An 18,177-nucleotide genomic window follows, 5' to 3' on the forward strand; every position below is an offset into this window, starting at 1 on the left:
CTACGGCCGACCTCCTGCATTTGCTGGGGTTCTCTATCAATGTGCCGAAGTCGCACCTGATTCCCTCTCAGAAGCTCTTCTTCATCGGATCAGTTCTGGATACGACGCACTTTCGGGTCTATGCTCCCGAACGGCGAATCCAGGATTTTCAGATCTTTCGACCTCTATCCTGGGTTTCAGTCAGGATGACCCTGAGGCTGTTGGGCCTCATGGCCTCCAGCATCCTGCTGGTCGATCATGCCAGATGGCATATGCGGGATCTGCAGTGGGACCTGAAGTTCCAATGGGCGCAGCATCAGGGGAACCTGTCCGATTACACCCAGATCCCGGAGGGCACTGCAAAACATTTGCAGTGGTGGCTCACAAACTGGCATTGGGTCAATGGCAGATCCCTCTCCCTTCCCCAACTGCAGCACACAGAGGTGGCGGATGTGTCCGACCTGGGATGGGGCGGACTTATTGGGAGAGGCGGAGATCAAAGGCCTCTGGTCTCCGGCGGAGTCCAGGCTCCATATCAACCTTATGGAACTCTGGGAGATCTGACTTGCACTGAATTCATTCTTTCCCTCTGTCAAGAGGAGAGTATCGCAGGTGTTCACAGACAACACCGCCGCCATGTGGTACTGCAACAAACAGGGCGGGTTGGGGTCGTGGACCCTATGTCAGGAGGATCTGCGCCTCTGGACATGGCTGGAACATCAGGATAATTCCCTGGTGGTTCAACACCTGGCAGGTTCACTGAACGCCAGGGCAGACAAACTCAGCCGCAGGTGCATGATAGATCACAAATGGCGTGTTCACTCGGATGTGGCGCAAGGTCTCTTTCAACAGTGAGGAGAGCCTTGTTTAGATCTATTCGCCACCAAAGAGAATGCGCAATGTAAGCAGTTCTGCGCATTGGAATTTCCAAGGTGACGCTAGTGGAGTTGCGGTCTGTTGTACCTCTTTCCGCCTATACCACTTCTACCCAGAGTGCTGAAGAAGATCAGGCGAAACCGGGCCCAAGTCATTCTTGTGCCCTTGGACTGGGCTTGAAGAGTTTGGTATTCCGAGCTACTCAGTATGACTATTGATCCCCCGATCTGACTGCCTCTTCGGGAGGATCTTCTGTCGCAGCAGCAGGGGACGGTCCTCCACCCGAACCTGTCCAGTCTCCACCTCCTTGCTGGAGATTGAGCAGCGGCAGTTGATTCCTTTCGACTTGCCTCCTGAAGTTTGTAATGTCATTCTGGCAGCCATGCGTCCCTCCACTAAGTTGGTATACGCCTGCTGGTGGAACAGGTGGAACAAATGTGTGGCATGGTGCACAGCAAAGGCTGTGGATCCCCTTTCTGCCCCTCTTTCCGAAGTCCTTTTGTTCCTTCTTTCTTTGGCCCAGCAGGGCTCTGCTCTGGGCACTATCAAGGGCTACCTTTCCGCTATTTTGGCCTTTCTCAGGCTCCCTGATCAGCCCTCTCTTTTCAAGTCCCCTGTTGTAAATTGATTCCTCAAAGGCATTACTCACCTTTTCTCTCCTATTCCTTTTGTGATGCCAGAGTGGTACTTGAATCTGGATCTTACATATTTGATGTGCGCTCCCTTTGAGCCTCTTCACAACTGTCCTCTACGTCTATTAACTTTGAAGACTGCTTTCCTGGTTGCCAATACCTCCGCTAGGTGAGTGAGTGAGCGCCACACTCTTTCTTGTAAACCTCCTTTTCTGTCTGTCCATCCGGACAAAGTTGTGCTCAGAACCCGCGCATCCTTTCTTCCAAAAGTTGGCACTGCTTTTCACATTGGGTAAACCATCACTTTGCCCACCTTCTTCCCGCCTCCGCATCCTTCCAGAGAGGAAGCGAGGCTCCACCGTATGGACCCAAAACGTGCGCTCTCATTTTACTTGAACCGCACACAACAGTTCTGGGTGGATGACCAGCTCTTTGTTGGCTACTAGGCGCCAAGAAAAATCGGGCCGTACACAAGCAGACTATCTTTCCTGGTTGCCATCACCTCCGCTATGATAGTGAGTGAGCTCCAGGCTCCTTCTTGTAAACCATCATTTTCTGTCTGTCCATCCAGACAAGGTTGTGCTCAGAACCCGTCTGCCCTTGTGGTTTCGACTTCTTTTTGGTATATTATTTTGAATTGCGCCTGGGCACTGCCTTCTTGTGTAGGTCCCCTTTTCTGCTAATTGTGTTCCTGATGTTGTTTGTTTTTTAGCAGTTTGGTATTCTTGTATCTGTTCTTATTCATATCTCCAATCACACCCATGGGGTAGCTCTTGTTTCTGCTGTCTTTTCACTTGTCTTCACCTGGGACACCAATACCCTTGATTGTTTGGATCCATGTCTAATATCCATTCGTAGAAGGCAGGGTTTCCCTTTCTTCCCTATATCTTTCCTCCCCCCAATCCCGCATTCGTGGCATCCCCCCGTCCCCTGTTTTATCTCTGGGATAGGTTCCATTTGACCCCCTTTCTTTGGTGGGGGTATTTCCTTACTTTTTCTCTGGCCATTTCCTATCCTTTCCATGAAGGGCTCGCCAGGTTCCTTAACTGTTTTTCTTGCTTCCCGAATTTGGATAATGTGTGATTGTCATAATCAACTATCTGTTGCCCTTAGTTTCTGCTAGCACTTCTTTTCACGCTGGCGGTCCTCTTCTTCTTTGCTTCTCCTGCTACCACCTCAGTCAGTGGCATTGGTTCCTGGGCGGTTGCCTTTGTTTTCCTGTAGTGAGCACTGCCTTCTTCTTCCTACTCTTATGTGGCTTTGCTGCTTTTCCCAACCTCGTCTTTCTGTCTCCACCTCAATTACTGTTGTAAACTCTTCTTTTACGGTGATGGGATGTATTATCCCTGTCCTTCCTTTGTCACCTCAGTTTCTGGGGTGCCCTTCGCGGGAAACATCACTTACAACGCAACTTTTACCACGCAATGCTTTTACATCGCAACTTTTACAACGCAAACCATTACAACGCATTGCGCTGGGGGGCGCTCTAGGATAGGGAATAGGTTTAATGTACTATTCAACACCTTCCCTACTATCCACGGGGACTGGAGTTGGAGTAGTACATTAAACTATTCACTATCCAGCGCCCCAAAGCACTATGCGTTGTAATGGTATGCGTTGTAAAACTTGCGATGTAAAAGCATGCGTGGTAAAAGCATGCGTTGTAATGTCGTACATCCGCCCTTCGCTCCCCCACTTCCCGTCCTTCCGCTCCCTGGTAGAGGATGTGGGCTACCTTGGGAGGAGTGGATATACTTTTGCTGTAGTATGATTTGTGTTGATGTTTTTATATGCATATTTATCTTTATATGTATCAACACAAAGAGAGGCAGGGAGAGTCAAGACACCCTCTTAGTCCCCGGTAATCGTCACTCAACAAGAAAAGAGAGGTCTTGTGGTATAGCAGTACCCACTTTATAGAGCAAAAGAAAATTGGGGGTCCAGTACGAGATTGAGCTAGGTGCCACACGGGTGCCGGGCTTTGAGGGCGGTGTGCCAATTAAGCCTCCACCCCCCTCCTGTGACCCATGGTGCAATTTGCATCTGACTTAAAAGTGCCGAAATCCTCCTAAACCAGGAGTTACCGGGTTTGAGCAATTGCTCCCCCTTTTTTTGCACTTTTTCACTTTATTATAATTTTCACTTTCACGTCCCTAGGTCAGGGTGAGCCTTAGGGTGCTCATACCGGCAGGGTTTAGTACGCTACATGAGTCCTGAAGAATGCCTGGTAAATTTACGCCGTTTCATAGGCAGAAACATGTCGACTGATATTAAAATTAACTGGAATTAACCAAACCATCACTTTTGGCTAAAAATTCCGATCACATAGTTGTTTTATCTGTGTCTGAGGGATCCTTTATTAAAATAATTTTTGATACTCTCTAGACACTTTTAATATATTTTCATTCGCACATCTATTTCACAATACCTGCTCCGCAGTAATTCTGGCGTCGCAGCACACCAAAAAGGTACTAGACCTTTTTGGTGGGGCCCGATGATGAAGCATGACACCGACCAGGTCAGTGTGTGAGGGCTTTCTTACCGACCTAAGTTGGGCCAGGTAAGGGGTGTTTATCTCCCCCCAATTTTCTTTTGCTCTATAAAGTGGGTACTGCTATACCACAAGACCTCTCTTTTCTTGTTGAGTGATATTTATCTTTATATCCATTCATCTTTGGATGTCTCTGCATGGATATACCTATCTATTGAATGGATTTTTTTCAACGTGTGTGTGTTTTGCACTTTTGGTTGCCTGGCCTTCGATACGGTATTCGTTGCTGCCCCTTACCTACACCCTTCTTGGTAACGTTGTCCACCATTAGTAACTGTATTTGTCTGTTCCCTTCCTTCTCTTACGTGAGCGTCTCCGTTACATTATTCGGGAGGATGCCATATATATATATATATTACCTACTGGCGATAGCCAGTAGGTAGATATAGTTAGGATTGTTTTCCATAGGGAAATCGCAACATTCTATTGGGAATAACTTTGGCGCCGGTTGAGGAATCTTCCTGAAATCAGTGATGTCATTTGAGATGTCATCAGTGATGTCACTGACCATGTCATGAATGATCTAATATGTGACATCATCAGCAAAGGATTGCGGGTGCGCGAAATATAGTTAGTACAACTAACTATATAGGAGCAATTTCAATGGTTTTGTATGAGTAAAATGTCCAGCTAACTATAACACCACTAAAACTTATAGTTTTTTGAGTGAATTTCAAAGGTTTTTTAAAAGCTAATTCCTAACTATACAACTCCTGAAACCTATGGTTTTTTTCAGTGAATTTCAAAGGTTTTTTTAAATGCTAATTCCTAACTATATAAGGCCTGAAACCTAGGGTTTTATCAGTGAATTTCAAAGGTTTTTTAAATGCTAATTCCTAACTATATAAGGCCTGAAACCTAGGGTTTTATCAGTGAATTTCAAAGGTTTTTTAAATGCTAATTCCTAACTATATAAGGCCTGAAACCTATGGTTTTTTCAGTGAATTCGCAAGGTTTTTTAAATGCTAATTCCTAACTATATAAGGCCTGAAACCTATGGTTTTTTTCAGTGAATTGCAAAGGTTTTTTAAATGCTAATTCCTAACTATATAAGGCCTGAAACCTATGTTTTTTTCAGTGAATAAATATATATATATATATATATATCCAAAAACAAGGTTGCCCAAATTGGAAAAGTCTCACATGAGGGGGTATACACACAGCTTGCTGATGGTAGCAGAGTAACAGCCTGTCAAGCCCCATTTCTTTCTCGTGCCATTACGCGTTTCGGGCGTCTTCCCGCCCTTGATCACTGGCTAAGCAACGAAGGACTCGGCATATTCAAACACACCTGTTTTTATTTTACAATCACGTCCCACCTAAATAGGTTGTAGCAAAGCATTATGGTCTCTGTAGTGAAAGCTACGGGACTTCAGGGTGCCACAATCCTTGGTCGGTGCCAAAGTCCTTGCATTGTTCAAATATCTATCCCAAGTGGGTAAAATGAAGCTGGAACATCGCCATCGCGCTGCCAATATGTGCCACCAGCTCAGGCCCCCCTCATTCCGATCGCCGCTCTCATACCCTGAGCAGCGTGGATCCGCCAGAAGCAGCAGCGGGACTTTTCCGCGACCCGGCGAGCCGCTTTAATATCCAAAAACAAGGTTGCCCAAATTGGAAAAGTCTCACATGAGGGGGTATACACACAGCTTGCTGATGGTAGCAGAGTAACAGCCTGTCAAGCCCCATTTCTTTCTCGTGCCATACGCGTTTCGGGCGTCTTCCCGCCCTTGATCACTGGCTAAGCAACGAAGGACTCGGCATATTCAAACACACCTGTTTTTATTTTACAATCACGTCCCACCTAAATAGGTTGTAGCAAAGCATTATGGTCTCTGTAGTGAAAGCTACGGGACTTCAGGGTGCCACAATCCTTGGTCGGTGCCAAAGTCCTTGCATTGTTCAAATATCTATCCCAAGTGGGTAAAATGAAGCTGGAACATCGCCATCGCGCTGCCAATATGTGCCACCAGCTCAGGCCCCCCTCATTCCGATCGCCGCTCTCATACCCTGAGCAGCGTGGATCCGCCAGAAGCAGCAGCGGGACTTTTCCGCGACCCGGCGAGCCGCTTTAATATCCAAAAACAAGGTTGCCCAAATTGGAAAAGTCTCACATGAGGGGGTATACACACAGCTTGCTGATGGTAGCAGAGTAACAGCCTGTCAAGCCCCATTTCTTTCTCGTGCCATACGCGTTTCGGGCGTCTTCCCGCCCTTGATCACTGGCTAAGCAACGAAGGACTCGGCATATTCAAACACACCTGTTTTTATTTTACAATCACGTCCCACCTAAATAGGTTGTAGCAAAGCATTATGGTCTCTGTAGTGAAAGCTACGGGACTTCAGGGTGCCACAATCCTTGGTCGGTGCCAAAGTCCTTGCATTGTTCAAATATCTATCCCAAGTGGGTAAAATGAAGCTGGAACATCGCCATCGCGCTGCCAATATGTGCCACCAGCTCAGGCCCCCCTCATTCCGATCGCCGCTCTCATACCCTGAGCAGCGTGGATCCGCCAGAAGCAGCAGCGGGACTTTTCCGCGACCCGGCGAGCCGCTTTAATATCCAAAAACAAGGTTGCCCAAATTGGAAAAGTCTCACATGAGGGGGTATACACACAGCTTGCTGATGGTAGCAGAGTAACAGCCTGTCAAGCCCCATTTCTTTCTCGTGCCATACGCGTTTCGGGCGTCTTCCCGCCCTTGATCACTGGCTAAGCAACGAAGGACTCGGCATATTCAAACACACCTGTTTTTATTTTACAATCACGTCCCACCTAAATAGGTTGTAGCAAAGCATTATGGTCTCTGTAGTGAAAGCTACGGGACTTCAGGGTGCCACAATCCTTGGTCGGTGCCAAAGTCCTTGCATTGTTCAAATATCTATCCCAAGTGGGTAAAATGAAGCTGGAACATCGCCATCGTGCTGCCAATATGTGCCACCAGCTCAGGCCCCCCTCATTCCGATCGCCGCTCTCATACCCTGAGCAGCTGGTGGCACATATTGGCAGCGCGATGGCGATGTTCCAGCTTCATTTTACCCACTTGGGATAGATATTTGAACAATGCAAGGACTTTGGCACCGACCAAGGATTGTGGCACCCTGAAGTCCCGTAGCTTTCACTACAGAGACCATAATGCTTTGCTACAACCTATTTAGGTGGGACGTGATTGTAAAATAAAAACAGGTGTGTTTGAATATGCCGAGTCCTTCGTTGCTTAGCCAGTGATCAAGGGCGGGAAGACGCCCGAAACGCGTATGGCACGAGAAAGAAATGGGGCTTGACAGGCTGTTACTCTGCTACCATCAGCAAGCTGTGTGTATACCCCCTCATGTGAGACTTTTCCAATTTGGGCAACCTTGTTTTTGGATATTAAAGCGGCTCGCCGGGTCGCGGAAAAGTCCCGCTGCTGCTTCTGGCGGATCCACGCTGCTCAGGGTATGAGAGCGGCGATCGGAATGAGGGGGGCCTGAGCTGGTGGCACATATTGGCAGCGCGATGGCGATGTTCTAGCTTCATTTTACCCACTTGGGATAGATATTTGAACAATGCAAGGACTTTGGCACCGACCAAGGATTGTGGCACCCTGAAGTCCCGTAGCTTTCACTACAGAGACCATAATGCTTTGCTACAACCTATTTAGGTGGGACGTGATTGTAAAATAAAAACAGGTGTGTTTGAATATGCCGAGTCCTTCGTTGCTTAGCCAGTGATCAAGGGCGGGAAGACGCCCGAAACGCGTATGGCACGAGAAAGAAATGGGGCTTGACAGGCTGTTACTCTGCTACCATCAGCAAGCTGTGTGTATACCCCCTCATGTGAGACTTTTCCAATTTGGGCAACCTTGTTTTTGGATATTAAAGCGGCTCGCCGGGTCGCGGAAAAGTCCCGCTGCTGCTTCTGGCGGATCCACGCTGCTCAGGGTATGAGAGCGGCGACCGGAATGAGGGGGGCCTGAGCTGGTGGCACATATTGGCAGCGCGATGGCGATGTTCCAGCTTCATTTTACCCACTTGGGATAGATATTTGAACAATGCAAGGACTTTGGCACCGACCAAGGATTGTGGCACCCTGAAGTCCCGTAGCTTTCACTACAGAGACCATAATGCTTTGCTACAACCTATTTAGGTGGGACGTGATTGTAAAATAAAAACAGGTGTGTTTGAATATGCCGAGTCCTTCGTTGCTTAGCCAGTGATCAAGGGCGGGAAGACGCCCGAAACGCGTATGGCACGAGAAAGAAATGGGGCTTGACAGGCTGTTACTCTGCTACCATCAGCAAGCTGTGTGTATACCCCCTCATGTGAGACTTTTCCAATTTGGGCAACCTTGTTTTTGGATATTAAAGCGGCTCGCCGGGTCGCGGAAAAGTCCCGCTGCTGCTTCTGGCGGATCCACGCTGCTCAGGGTATGAGAGCGGCGACCGGAATGAGGGGGGCCTGAGCTGGTGGCACATATTGGCAGCGCGATGGCGATGTTCCAGCTTCATTTTACCCACTTGGGATAGATATTTGAACAATGCAAGGACTTTGGCACCGACCAAGGATTGTGGCACCCTGAAGTCCCGTAGCTTTCACTACAGAGACCATAATGCTTTGCTACAACCTATTTAGGTGGGACGTGATTGTAAAATAAAAACAGGTGTGTTTGAATATGCCGAGTCCTTCGTTGCTTAGCCAGTGATCAAGGGCGGGAAGACGCCCGAAACGCGTATGGCACGAGAAAGAAATGGGGCTTGACAGGCTGTTACTCTGCTACCATCAGCAAGCTGTGTGTATACCCCCTCATGTGAGACTTTTCCAATTTGGGCAACCTTGTTTTTGGATATATATATATATATATCAAGGTTCTTAGTATAATAGCGGTTTCTTTTTACTTCTCTTTTTGTTTTCCTAGCAATTCCTTCAGCATTGATTGTTCTCTCTTCTCCGTCATTCTATTAACGGAGGTCCACTTTTCGACCTCTGTTTCTCAAGATAGTTTCCTCGAAGTTCGGTGGGTGCTCTTATTCATTGTCTGTGTTTGCTGCGGATGAGCACATTATGCATGCTCCTTCCATTTGGTTTGAGTCTGGACTCTATGGTCTATTGTCCTTGGTTCCATTGCATTCCCCAATCTTAGGTTGTGTCCCTTTTTGGGGCTGCCTCTTTTACTGGTTCTATACCGTATTCTCACGGTCTTATGGCTTCCAACTCCCTACGGGCTTTCCCTAGTCCTTTTCGGCGATCTTTCCCTTTGGTGAGCATCCTTGCTTCCCTATCATTTTTGGATAGTCTGGTGGCTTCTGTCTTCGGACCGGCTTCTCCTGTTGGGCGATTTTTGGTGAGGTCAGTTTGCAGCCCCTCATCCAAGGATGGTATTGTTTGGGCATCTGATTCTAAGATAAGGAATCTGCGGCTAGATGTCTCTTTCAGATGAACACGTTACTAACTTCCGGTAACGCCTTATCTGGTAGAGACAGGATCTAGCTGCAGATTCCTTATCGGCCCACCCATCCTCCCCACTCTGCGAACTGAGGGCCATGTGGTCTCCAAGATCCCCTCTCTGCATACTAATACAGTTTAAAACTATACTTGTCAATACAAGATTTTTCCCTTTTTTAGCACATTGTTTTCCAGAGACTGTTTCTCTACAGGGCTTTGCTTTGGTGGCGTGTAAATAGTCACAAAAGAAACGCACATCAGCACTATGGGGAAGGGCTCATATGGACTCCGTTGATGTCACATCCGAGAGACGACGTAGCTATGGAGTCACTCAATGCCCTCGACCGACTCGCAGAGGTACTTCTGGAAAAAATGTCTGCATCCAGCCTGGCACATGAGGAGGATTCTAATATAAGGAATCTGCGGCTTGATCCTGTCTCTACCAGATAAGGCTTTACAGAAGGTAAGTAACTTGTTTTTCAGCTTCCTTCAATAGGCATCTCAATTCCTGCACAAATGCCAGTTCACATGTGCTCCCCAGTGCCAGCCATATCTCCTCCATTGAAATCCCCTGACTGTGTACGATCCGCCCAAGCAGTAAGATTGTTTACTTTCCCTTACTCATTGTGTATACGTTCACTTGGAATGGTTGCAAAACCTGCACAGACTATGGAGCTTGTGCATGCCTTCCAAAGAGGTCCCCCGGTAATAAGGAAGGGCGGGAAAACAACTGAGGCATTCTCTCACAGTGCATCGGATACCTCCCAAATCCCCAACCCATTCGTTGGTACATGACGTTTTGTAACAAGAGCTTTAGGGGCTATTATTACCCAAAGAGGATTATTTTACCAACAGATTGAGCTGGTGTTTGAGCAACTAGGAAACATGTGTACTGTCCAGGCTCCCTCTCTCTCTACACCCTCCCCCCCACGCACACCCAACCCCTCCTACTTTTCTTTTTACTGGTTGGTTGGGTACATGTTTAACAGCTATCTCCTGGAATTACCACGCAGTCGGCATTGGTTATATGATGCCTGTGGAACAGTATAATTTCACCACAAATAAATATGAAGAGCCCATGCTGTTGGTTTTAGCGTAATTTCTTAAGTTAAATGTATTGGTGTTTCCACTCATTCATAGTTAAGTGAAATAAGAGATTGCAACAGAAGTTGGCCATCTGAACTAGGGATGGGTGTGTGTCTCCAGTGGTCATCATCTCCTCCTTTCATTTTAAACTTGTACAGAAGAATTAAGTACAGTGTAGATCATGAATGGCTTTCAGATTATGACAAAGTGTTGCTGTTTCGAAGATACGAAAAAACGAGAGCATTAACCCTAGTCTCGGGATTCTGTAGGCTTATGGGGTGGACAGAGGAACTGAGGAAACTAAACCTTGTGGAATGGTCAGGATTCCTCTGGCCTCTTGCTGGGGAAGAAGGCATTATTGTGACATATCCTAAAATAACTTTTCTGTTATTTGTTTTGGTCAATACGATTGTTAGGCAGGTCTAGCAGAAATGCTTGACATAGAATGGAAAAGTCTTTTACAGCAGGCTGTTCGTAAGAACTTAACTGTGGGTGCTGAAAATGCCGTGTGAGAGTAGAAGAGCCAACGTTAACACTTTTCAAGTTACCACGTCCTACATGACCTAGTTAAACACATAATTTTCTCGAACTTTTTGGCAGACTATACTAAAAATATATTTTTCTGTTTTTAGGCAGTACCACAAACAAAGCTGAAACACATCTTGTCTCTGTGGCAGATTCTGTCAGCAAAGAGATCGGCTCTCCTTGTAGAAATGAACCAGGTAACGAAAACTATTTTAAACCCTTCAATAAGATGTGTTCTACATGGAACTGACTAATATTTCAGCATGAAATATAATTGAATGTTTGTAGGTATTATTCTATCAAAGGAATGGATTTATAATTTATACAAAAGCAATCCATGTTATTATGGTGTTTTACCATCAGGCAGGATAATTTCCTGAATCCATTGATTTTAAGCATCAAATGTGTTGTTTAGTAATTGATATAAAACGTTCTTCTTCTGTCCATCCAGCATAAACACACAGAATTTGAAAAAAACACTTGCCTAAAAGGAAAGTAACAAACATATTGAACAGATATGAATGTATGGTCATTGTCGTGACCCGACAGTGTGGGCAATGGGCAGTAGGGCATTAGGACCCTGTGGGTCCTCAGGCAGAGTGACCAAGTCACCGGACACCAGATCCGGTGACGGGACAGGAAAGGGAACACACAATGGCTAGGATGTGGACGGGGACGGATGTGCTGACCAGCAGCTGACCAGATGCTAACCCGCTGTTATGAGTGGAGAAGCGTGGCTCAGTGGTTTGAGGCGGCAGACCTGGAAGCTGAGATCGACTGTGGACCAGGGTTCGATTCCCCGCCTCAGCGGGTCCTGGGCTCAAAAATTCCACGGACTCGACAATTCTCGCTCTAGTGCCTACTCAACTCACGGGGTCACACTCTGCGACTCTGGGCAATAGCTTGCTTAATCTCCACTACGGCCCCTCGCGGCGGGATGCCTGGCTTTCACCTTGTGGACACCCTGCCGGGGTTTCTCACAGGGGAATACCAGGACGGGTTCCCTAAGCAAGCGCCGGGACGCTCACGGGCAGCTGTGCGCTTTACAAGTCCAGCACATTTACATTTACATGAGCGATGCAAATAAAGGAATGTGAGACGAACCTGTGTCACGTGTTTGATGTACCTCCCGGCGCACGAGCAGAACACGACAACTGGCGACGAGGGTGGGATCGAACGGATCGACGTGTGGATCAAAGTGTGTCCAGCACGTGCACCATCGAAAAAATAAAGGTGCTCACCCTGGATGCGCCGCAAGCAACATGGAAGATGGAAAGAGCGACGCGGGAGCCCACCAGACAGCGACAGTGGAAAGATGCAGCAGATCGCGGTAAGCGCTAAGAACAAGCGCGGGCCTTTGAAAACAAGGCGCGAGGTCCCGCGAGAGCTTAGGGGTCTCGGCGGCCATCACTAAGTCAGGCGGCTGAGCCAATCAAAAAGGGGAAAACGAATGAGGAGGCCATTATGAGGTCAGGAAAAGCGAGATTTCGATCGCGAAATCTCGCGAGATAACGGTGGCCATTTTAAATGGGACATTGGAGAAATAGGCCATAAGAAACAGCGGGGCTGCCATTTCAAGGCCAGGCGAAGAAGAAAATAAGTGAAACAACATTGAAAAAGAGACAATTAAAGAACACGAAGAGAAACAAAGGCAAACAGAGGTAGAAAGGGACTAAAGACCCCCACAACAAAAACAACATAGAAGAAAAACAAGGGGCAAAAGAAGACAAAAGAGAAGAAAATAAGTACACCCAGAAGCCAGAAATAGACAAATTAAAGGCAAAAAGTAAGCAGAATAAAGGGGCATAATAAGAAAAGGAAGAACAAAGACGACCAAAGTATTGTGAGAATGACGGCGGACATTTGAAGGGGACATTCAAGGAAAGGTCATAGGAAAAAGGAGAGCAGCCATTTCAAAGCCAGGCAAAGGGCAAAGAAGAAGAAGAACATAAGACAAGGTGAATTAAGGAGAACGCGAGCAAGAAGAAAAGACAGGAAGAAAAAGAAGATAAAGAAGAAAAGGAAGATAAGCACGGAAAAGGTCTGAAAAGGGAGACAAAGGAAATAAATGTCTTGATTGAAGAATAAAGGATAAATAACGGGCAAAAGAGCGCACAAGTGGAAAAAGAGCAATAAGGCAAAGGAAGATGATGGTGCAATAAGAAAAGAGATTACCAGAGGATAACAAAAGGACAAATAGAGAAAGAGAAAGAAGGAAAGAATATATACATATATAAGAAAGAAGAACAAGAGAGTGGAAGAAGCCAGAGAAGGCCAAATAAAAGACAGAAAAGAGACACAACAAAGAAAAGAAAACAAAAGGAAAGAAAGCAGAACAACAAAGAGTAATAAAAGGACAAAGATTGCACAAGGACAAAGAAAGAGCAAAGGAGAAGTTACAAGGCAACAAAGAAAAGAAGAAAGAGGAGTAAAATAACGAGGAAAGAAGGGACCAAAGAAACAGGAAAGAGAAAAGGAGAACACAAAAGAAAAAGAGAAAAAAAGGAGACACAAAGACAACGAAAAAGGGACACAAGAGGAAAAAAAGGACAAGGAGAGCCTAGAAAAGGCTAAAAGAAATAACAGAAGAAGAAGAAGAAAAAAGGATACAAAAGAGACACAAGAGAAAAGGACAAGGAGAGCCTAGAAAAGGCTAAAAGAAAAAGAGAATAACAGAAGAAGAAGACGGAAAAAAGGACACAAAAGGGACACAAGAGAAAAGGACAAGGAGAGCCTAGAAGAGGCTAAAAGAAAAGGAGAATAACAGAAGAAGAAGAAAAAAAAAAAAAAGGACACACAAGGGACACAAGAGAAAAGGACAAGGAGAGCCCAGAAAAGGCTAAAAGGAAAGGAGGATAACAGAAGAAGAAGAAGGAAAAAAGGACACACAAGGGACACAAGCGAAAAGGACAAGGAGAGCCCAAAAAAATGGGTAAAAAGGAGCAACACGAAAAGACATACCGCAGGAGAAAGAGCAGCAAAAAGAAAGGACAAAGACATGCAATAAGCAGAGCGGACAGGCGCCATCAAGGAAATAAAGGCAAGAGGCACCGCATGGTCAGGACGAAAGGTGTTGAGACAGAAAGAATATTGACAATAAAACCACAAGTCTCCAAAGAGTCACCGGCGGTGACGAAAGTGAAAGGATCGATGATAACGGCTGCCTACGACCAACAACGAATAACAAGAAACAGATAGCATTTCAAGGACAAAGAAGGCGGAGGAAGAAGAAATGGCAGCGACAACGGCAGCCACATGGACGGTGGAAGATAGAGGACAAGGAAGCGATGGAGACACTAGATTCACGAAGAACATGCAGTAAACAACAGAGACTCATTGAAGAAATGTAGAATGACACGTACTCTCTCTCTCTCTCTCTCTCTCTCTCTCTCTCTCGTTCGTTCACCCCCATCCATATAATTGTGAATGAGGACTATGGTAAATGTGTCACAAACTTTTGTTTGCAACAAGGGGGGAGGTGTCGTGACCCGACAGTGTGGGCAATGGGCAGTAGGGCATTAGGACCCTGTGGGTCCTCAGGCAGAGTGACCAAGTCACCGGACACCAGATCCGGTGACGGGACAGGAACGGGAACACACAATGGCTAGGATGTGGACGGGGACGGATGTGCTGACCAGCAGCTGACCAGATGCTAACCCGCTGTTATGAGCGATGCAAATAAAGGAATGTGAGACGAACCTGTGTCCCGTGTTTCATGTACCTCCCGGCGCACGAGCAGAACACGACAGTCATGACTCATAAAAAGCCAGAATTTGATGGGTTATACATGCGTACGTGGAAGAAAGGTTTTCTGAGGCACGTCGAATAGTAAGCTTGTTTTACCCCTGGAAATCCATGAAGTAACAGGAGTAAACCACAATTAGGCCTGGAATAAGACCCAGCTGCTCACAGAATAGGATTAAGTGAAATAGGTTTGGAAATTGAGATGTAATTTACTCCTAAAACAGGAGTAATAGAGCTAGTCACAAAAAAATCCTCTTGACTCAGAAAATGATTCTGGCACCAACTCCATCCCTTAGAGCATGAATTAGAAGTTCTGACTGATACATCCAACCACCGATTCCTCTCCTTGAGATACTGCACAGGCATCAAACTGGAGCAGGAAACCTTTCCACAGTAATGCTCCCAAGTCCCGCTAAGTGGCACAATGCGGCTCCACGGTGGCTCCATACTGCCCCAGAAGTGACAGAGCAGGGTCTCGAGAAAGCGTCACCTCTGTGTGGTGACATTTTTCCTTTCATTCTCCGGGTTTTGACGTTGAGCCAGAGCTTCACTGCAGAATCATCAGGCAAACATCTGTCACAGACGCACAAGGTGTATTTCTGGTGTTTGTGCTTTGGCCACGACTCAGTCATGCGACAAGTGTACGCTCATGAAGTGAAGCTCTATGTCACAGAGCATAAGTCGTTGTAGCCTTCACATAATGTCTGCACCAATTCATAGGCACAGTCTCGGTCTTGCTCCTGAAGTCATACCTGCACAGGGCTACTTCGCAGTCCAAGTCTTCCAGTAGGTCTAAATGGAAGTCCAAATGCGAACAGAAAAAAAACAAAGCGGGACCCGACCCCATCATAGCATTCTGTATCCAGAGAGAAGGACAAGGGCATCATGATATCAGTCGATTTGCCTTTGGGTCTCCGATCACAGAGCAGATTACCCAAATGATTCCAGTGTGCCTCAGTTTCCTGCGCCATTGGTGATGCCACAGCCGATAGAAGCCTTCAAGGAGAACATGCTGCAGATCATTAGTACACTTCTGGCTCTATATGGCATACCTTCAGGGCTCAAGGGGCGTCAGAGGCCTGCAGATCCGTCCTCATTGCTACCTTACCCATTGGGCCCCATTCTGCGCCTTTACCAACTCCTTCAAAAGCATCCACACCAGCTGAAAGACCTGTCCAGGCCCTCCATTGTCGACTCTGGTATAGATGGCACCAGCACTGGAGGACGATCCTGTCCTGATTCTACCCAATCTCAACCATTGTTTTGCTTTGAGACTACTAAAGCGTAACCAGTCATCATACATCCTGATTCTGACCAAGGGCTTCTAGTGGGTTGGATGTGCACACAAAGGCTCCATTACCTTTGTTGGCTCTAACTCTGATCAAGGTACACCCTGAAAGGGAGACGGTGATGGTGGAACAGAGGTTGCTTTTCCCTCTCACTATACAGCATTTATTTTTCATTCTTTTTCCACTACTGCAAAGTAAATGCTCAAAAACATTACTGCTCAGTTAGAAAATAAGCAGTGTTGATGTATTTACTGAACACTGTGTTAAAGAGGCCACTTGCTTTGCATTAATGACACTTCCCCAATGAGTTCTTGCTCTTATTGCCCAGGAGCTGTTTTCAGAATAAACAAGATGGAATGTTTTTCTCACCAGATAGTGCCTGAGAGTTTTCTTTTTCCTGTGGGAAATGACAAAAGAGGTTTTGTCCCCCACAAATAGACCCCCCCCCCGCAAAAAATTTACCTCAATTGCTATTTATAGCATTACCACAAACATTAAAACTCGGGTGACTGTTTCATAGTGAGAAAAAGTCTCTTGATGAATAGTTGACTCCATTAGTTGGAGAATGTATCCATTAGATTTTCATCATGTTTACCTGCCATAAACATGTGAGCAAAAAGCACTGGGTAGACAGTTTGTGCATGGTCTAATAGCACATGTGCGATTATCCCTGGGGCAAATATTGCCCACCTTGAAATCCTGTTACAGGCTCAGACAGGAGTCTCCATTTGAGGCAACATTATCAGAGTAGCTGGTATCAGGTCATAAATGTCTAACAAAGTCACTCCATGTTATTTTTTCAGATGGATACTTCTAACTGCATATTCCTCAATTTGTGAATAGCCCCAGGCGCCAGACTGGAGCCAGAGATTTTTCTTAGCATTGTTCCCATAAGCAGTGCTCCGCGTCAACTGCATTACTCTCTGCACGTGACACTGAAGTCATATATAAGCGCTGCCCATGTGCGCCAATGTCAGTTCTTTTCTTTCCACATCTTCAGACGCAGATTCGGAGCTCGCTCCCAAACGTTTTTCTTCTCTTTTAACAAACTTTCATTCACATTTTTATTCAACAGTGTGCAAAGGAACATGAAGAATGTAGGGTTTAAAACTTATAGAGGCAGTCACACGCAGAGGTCTGTGACATACCCCACAAGGTATATCTCTGGTACCTCTAGGGTACTTATACACCTGCAAGTCTTGCAGGGACTGGACCCGGATGAACTCCAATGCGAATCAGGGACCATGATGTCAAGCTCTGTGTTGCTGGACACTTCAGCAAAGTGTGAGGGACACTACATGTTAAATTCAAGAATCCGGATTTGTTCCCATTCTCAAGCCCGATCCCGCAAAGAATTTTCCTCACACTCTTAAGTCGTCAGATAACTCCAAGTCTAAAAAGAAACACAAGAAGTTAAAGCTGGATACTCCCTTGTCTCACCGCGCTGAATCAGAGAAGCTGTGGTGATATCAAGTTGCCTCTCGGTCCCTGTCTCAATCCCCTTCAGAGGAACAGATTCCACAGCTTATCAAGGTACACCCGAGTTTCCAGGTCCATTGGTGATACCGCAACAAGTATAGGCTTTGAAGAAAGCAATGTTCGGCATCCTTCTGGCTCCCTCTAACACCCCTTGAGGCCACAAGCATCCTAGGTCTTCAGTCGGACTACCATTGGCAGATCCTTCCTTGACGCTGTCTTCACCGCTTGGCTCTGCTCTGACGCAGGGTGTCACCCAACCCAACTTTGAACCTGGTACCCTGATTCACATCGGTCCCTAGCGTGTTCCAGAAGTAGGGGAGAAACCTATTGTTTTAGCGGACTCTGAGGCAAACCTGATTCGACCTTGACCCAAGTCGTGCCCCCACAACCCTTGATGCAGCTGGTCGCCTGGTCCAAAATCCAGTAAATGTAAATCCAGTACTTGTCTAGCGCACAAATCACCCCCGAAGGGGTATCTCAGCGCTGGGGGCCGTTGGGAAGATTTAGGGCTAGATGTAGGTAAATCATTTTTACCGATTCTAAAATACCGAATTTTACCAATTCGGTATTTTAGAATCGGTAAATCTGATGTAG

At 46.3% G+C, this 18,177-nt stretch overlaps 1 protein-coding gene across 1 annotated transcript in view; it reads left to right on the plus strand.

Annotated features, from left to right (window-relative positions):
• Nucleotides 1-18,177, plus strand: part of LOC144783414 (E3 ubiquitin-protein ligase rnf213-alpha-like) — a 2,376,820-nt gene that overhangs the window by 2,297,387 nt on the left and 61,256 nt on the right. Inside the window, exon 39 of the mRNA XM_078662402.1 lies at nucleotides 11,179-11,268. Coding sequence (XP_078518528.1) covers nucleotides 11,179-11,268 — 90 coding nt within the window. The remainder of the gene's footprint in view (nucleotides 1-11,178; nucleotides 11,269-18,177) is intronic.

The sequence above is a fragment of the Lissotriton helveticus genome, chromosome 9, assembly GCF_964261635.1.
Source record: "Lissotriton helveticus chromosome 9, aLisHel1.1, whole genome shotgun sequence".
Lineage (NCBI taxonomy): Eukaryota > Metazoa > Chordata > Amphibia > Caudata > Salamandridae > Lissotriton > Lissotriton helveticus.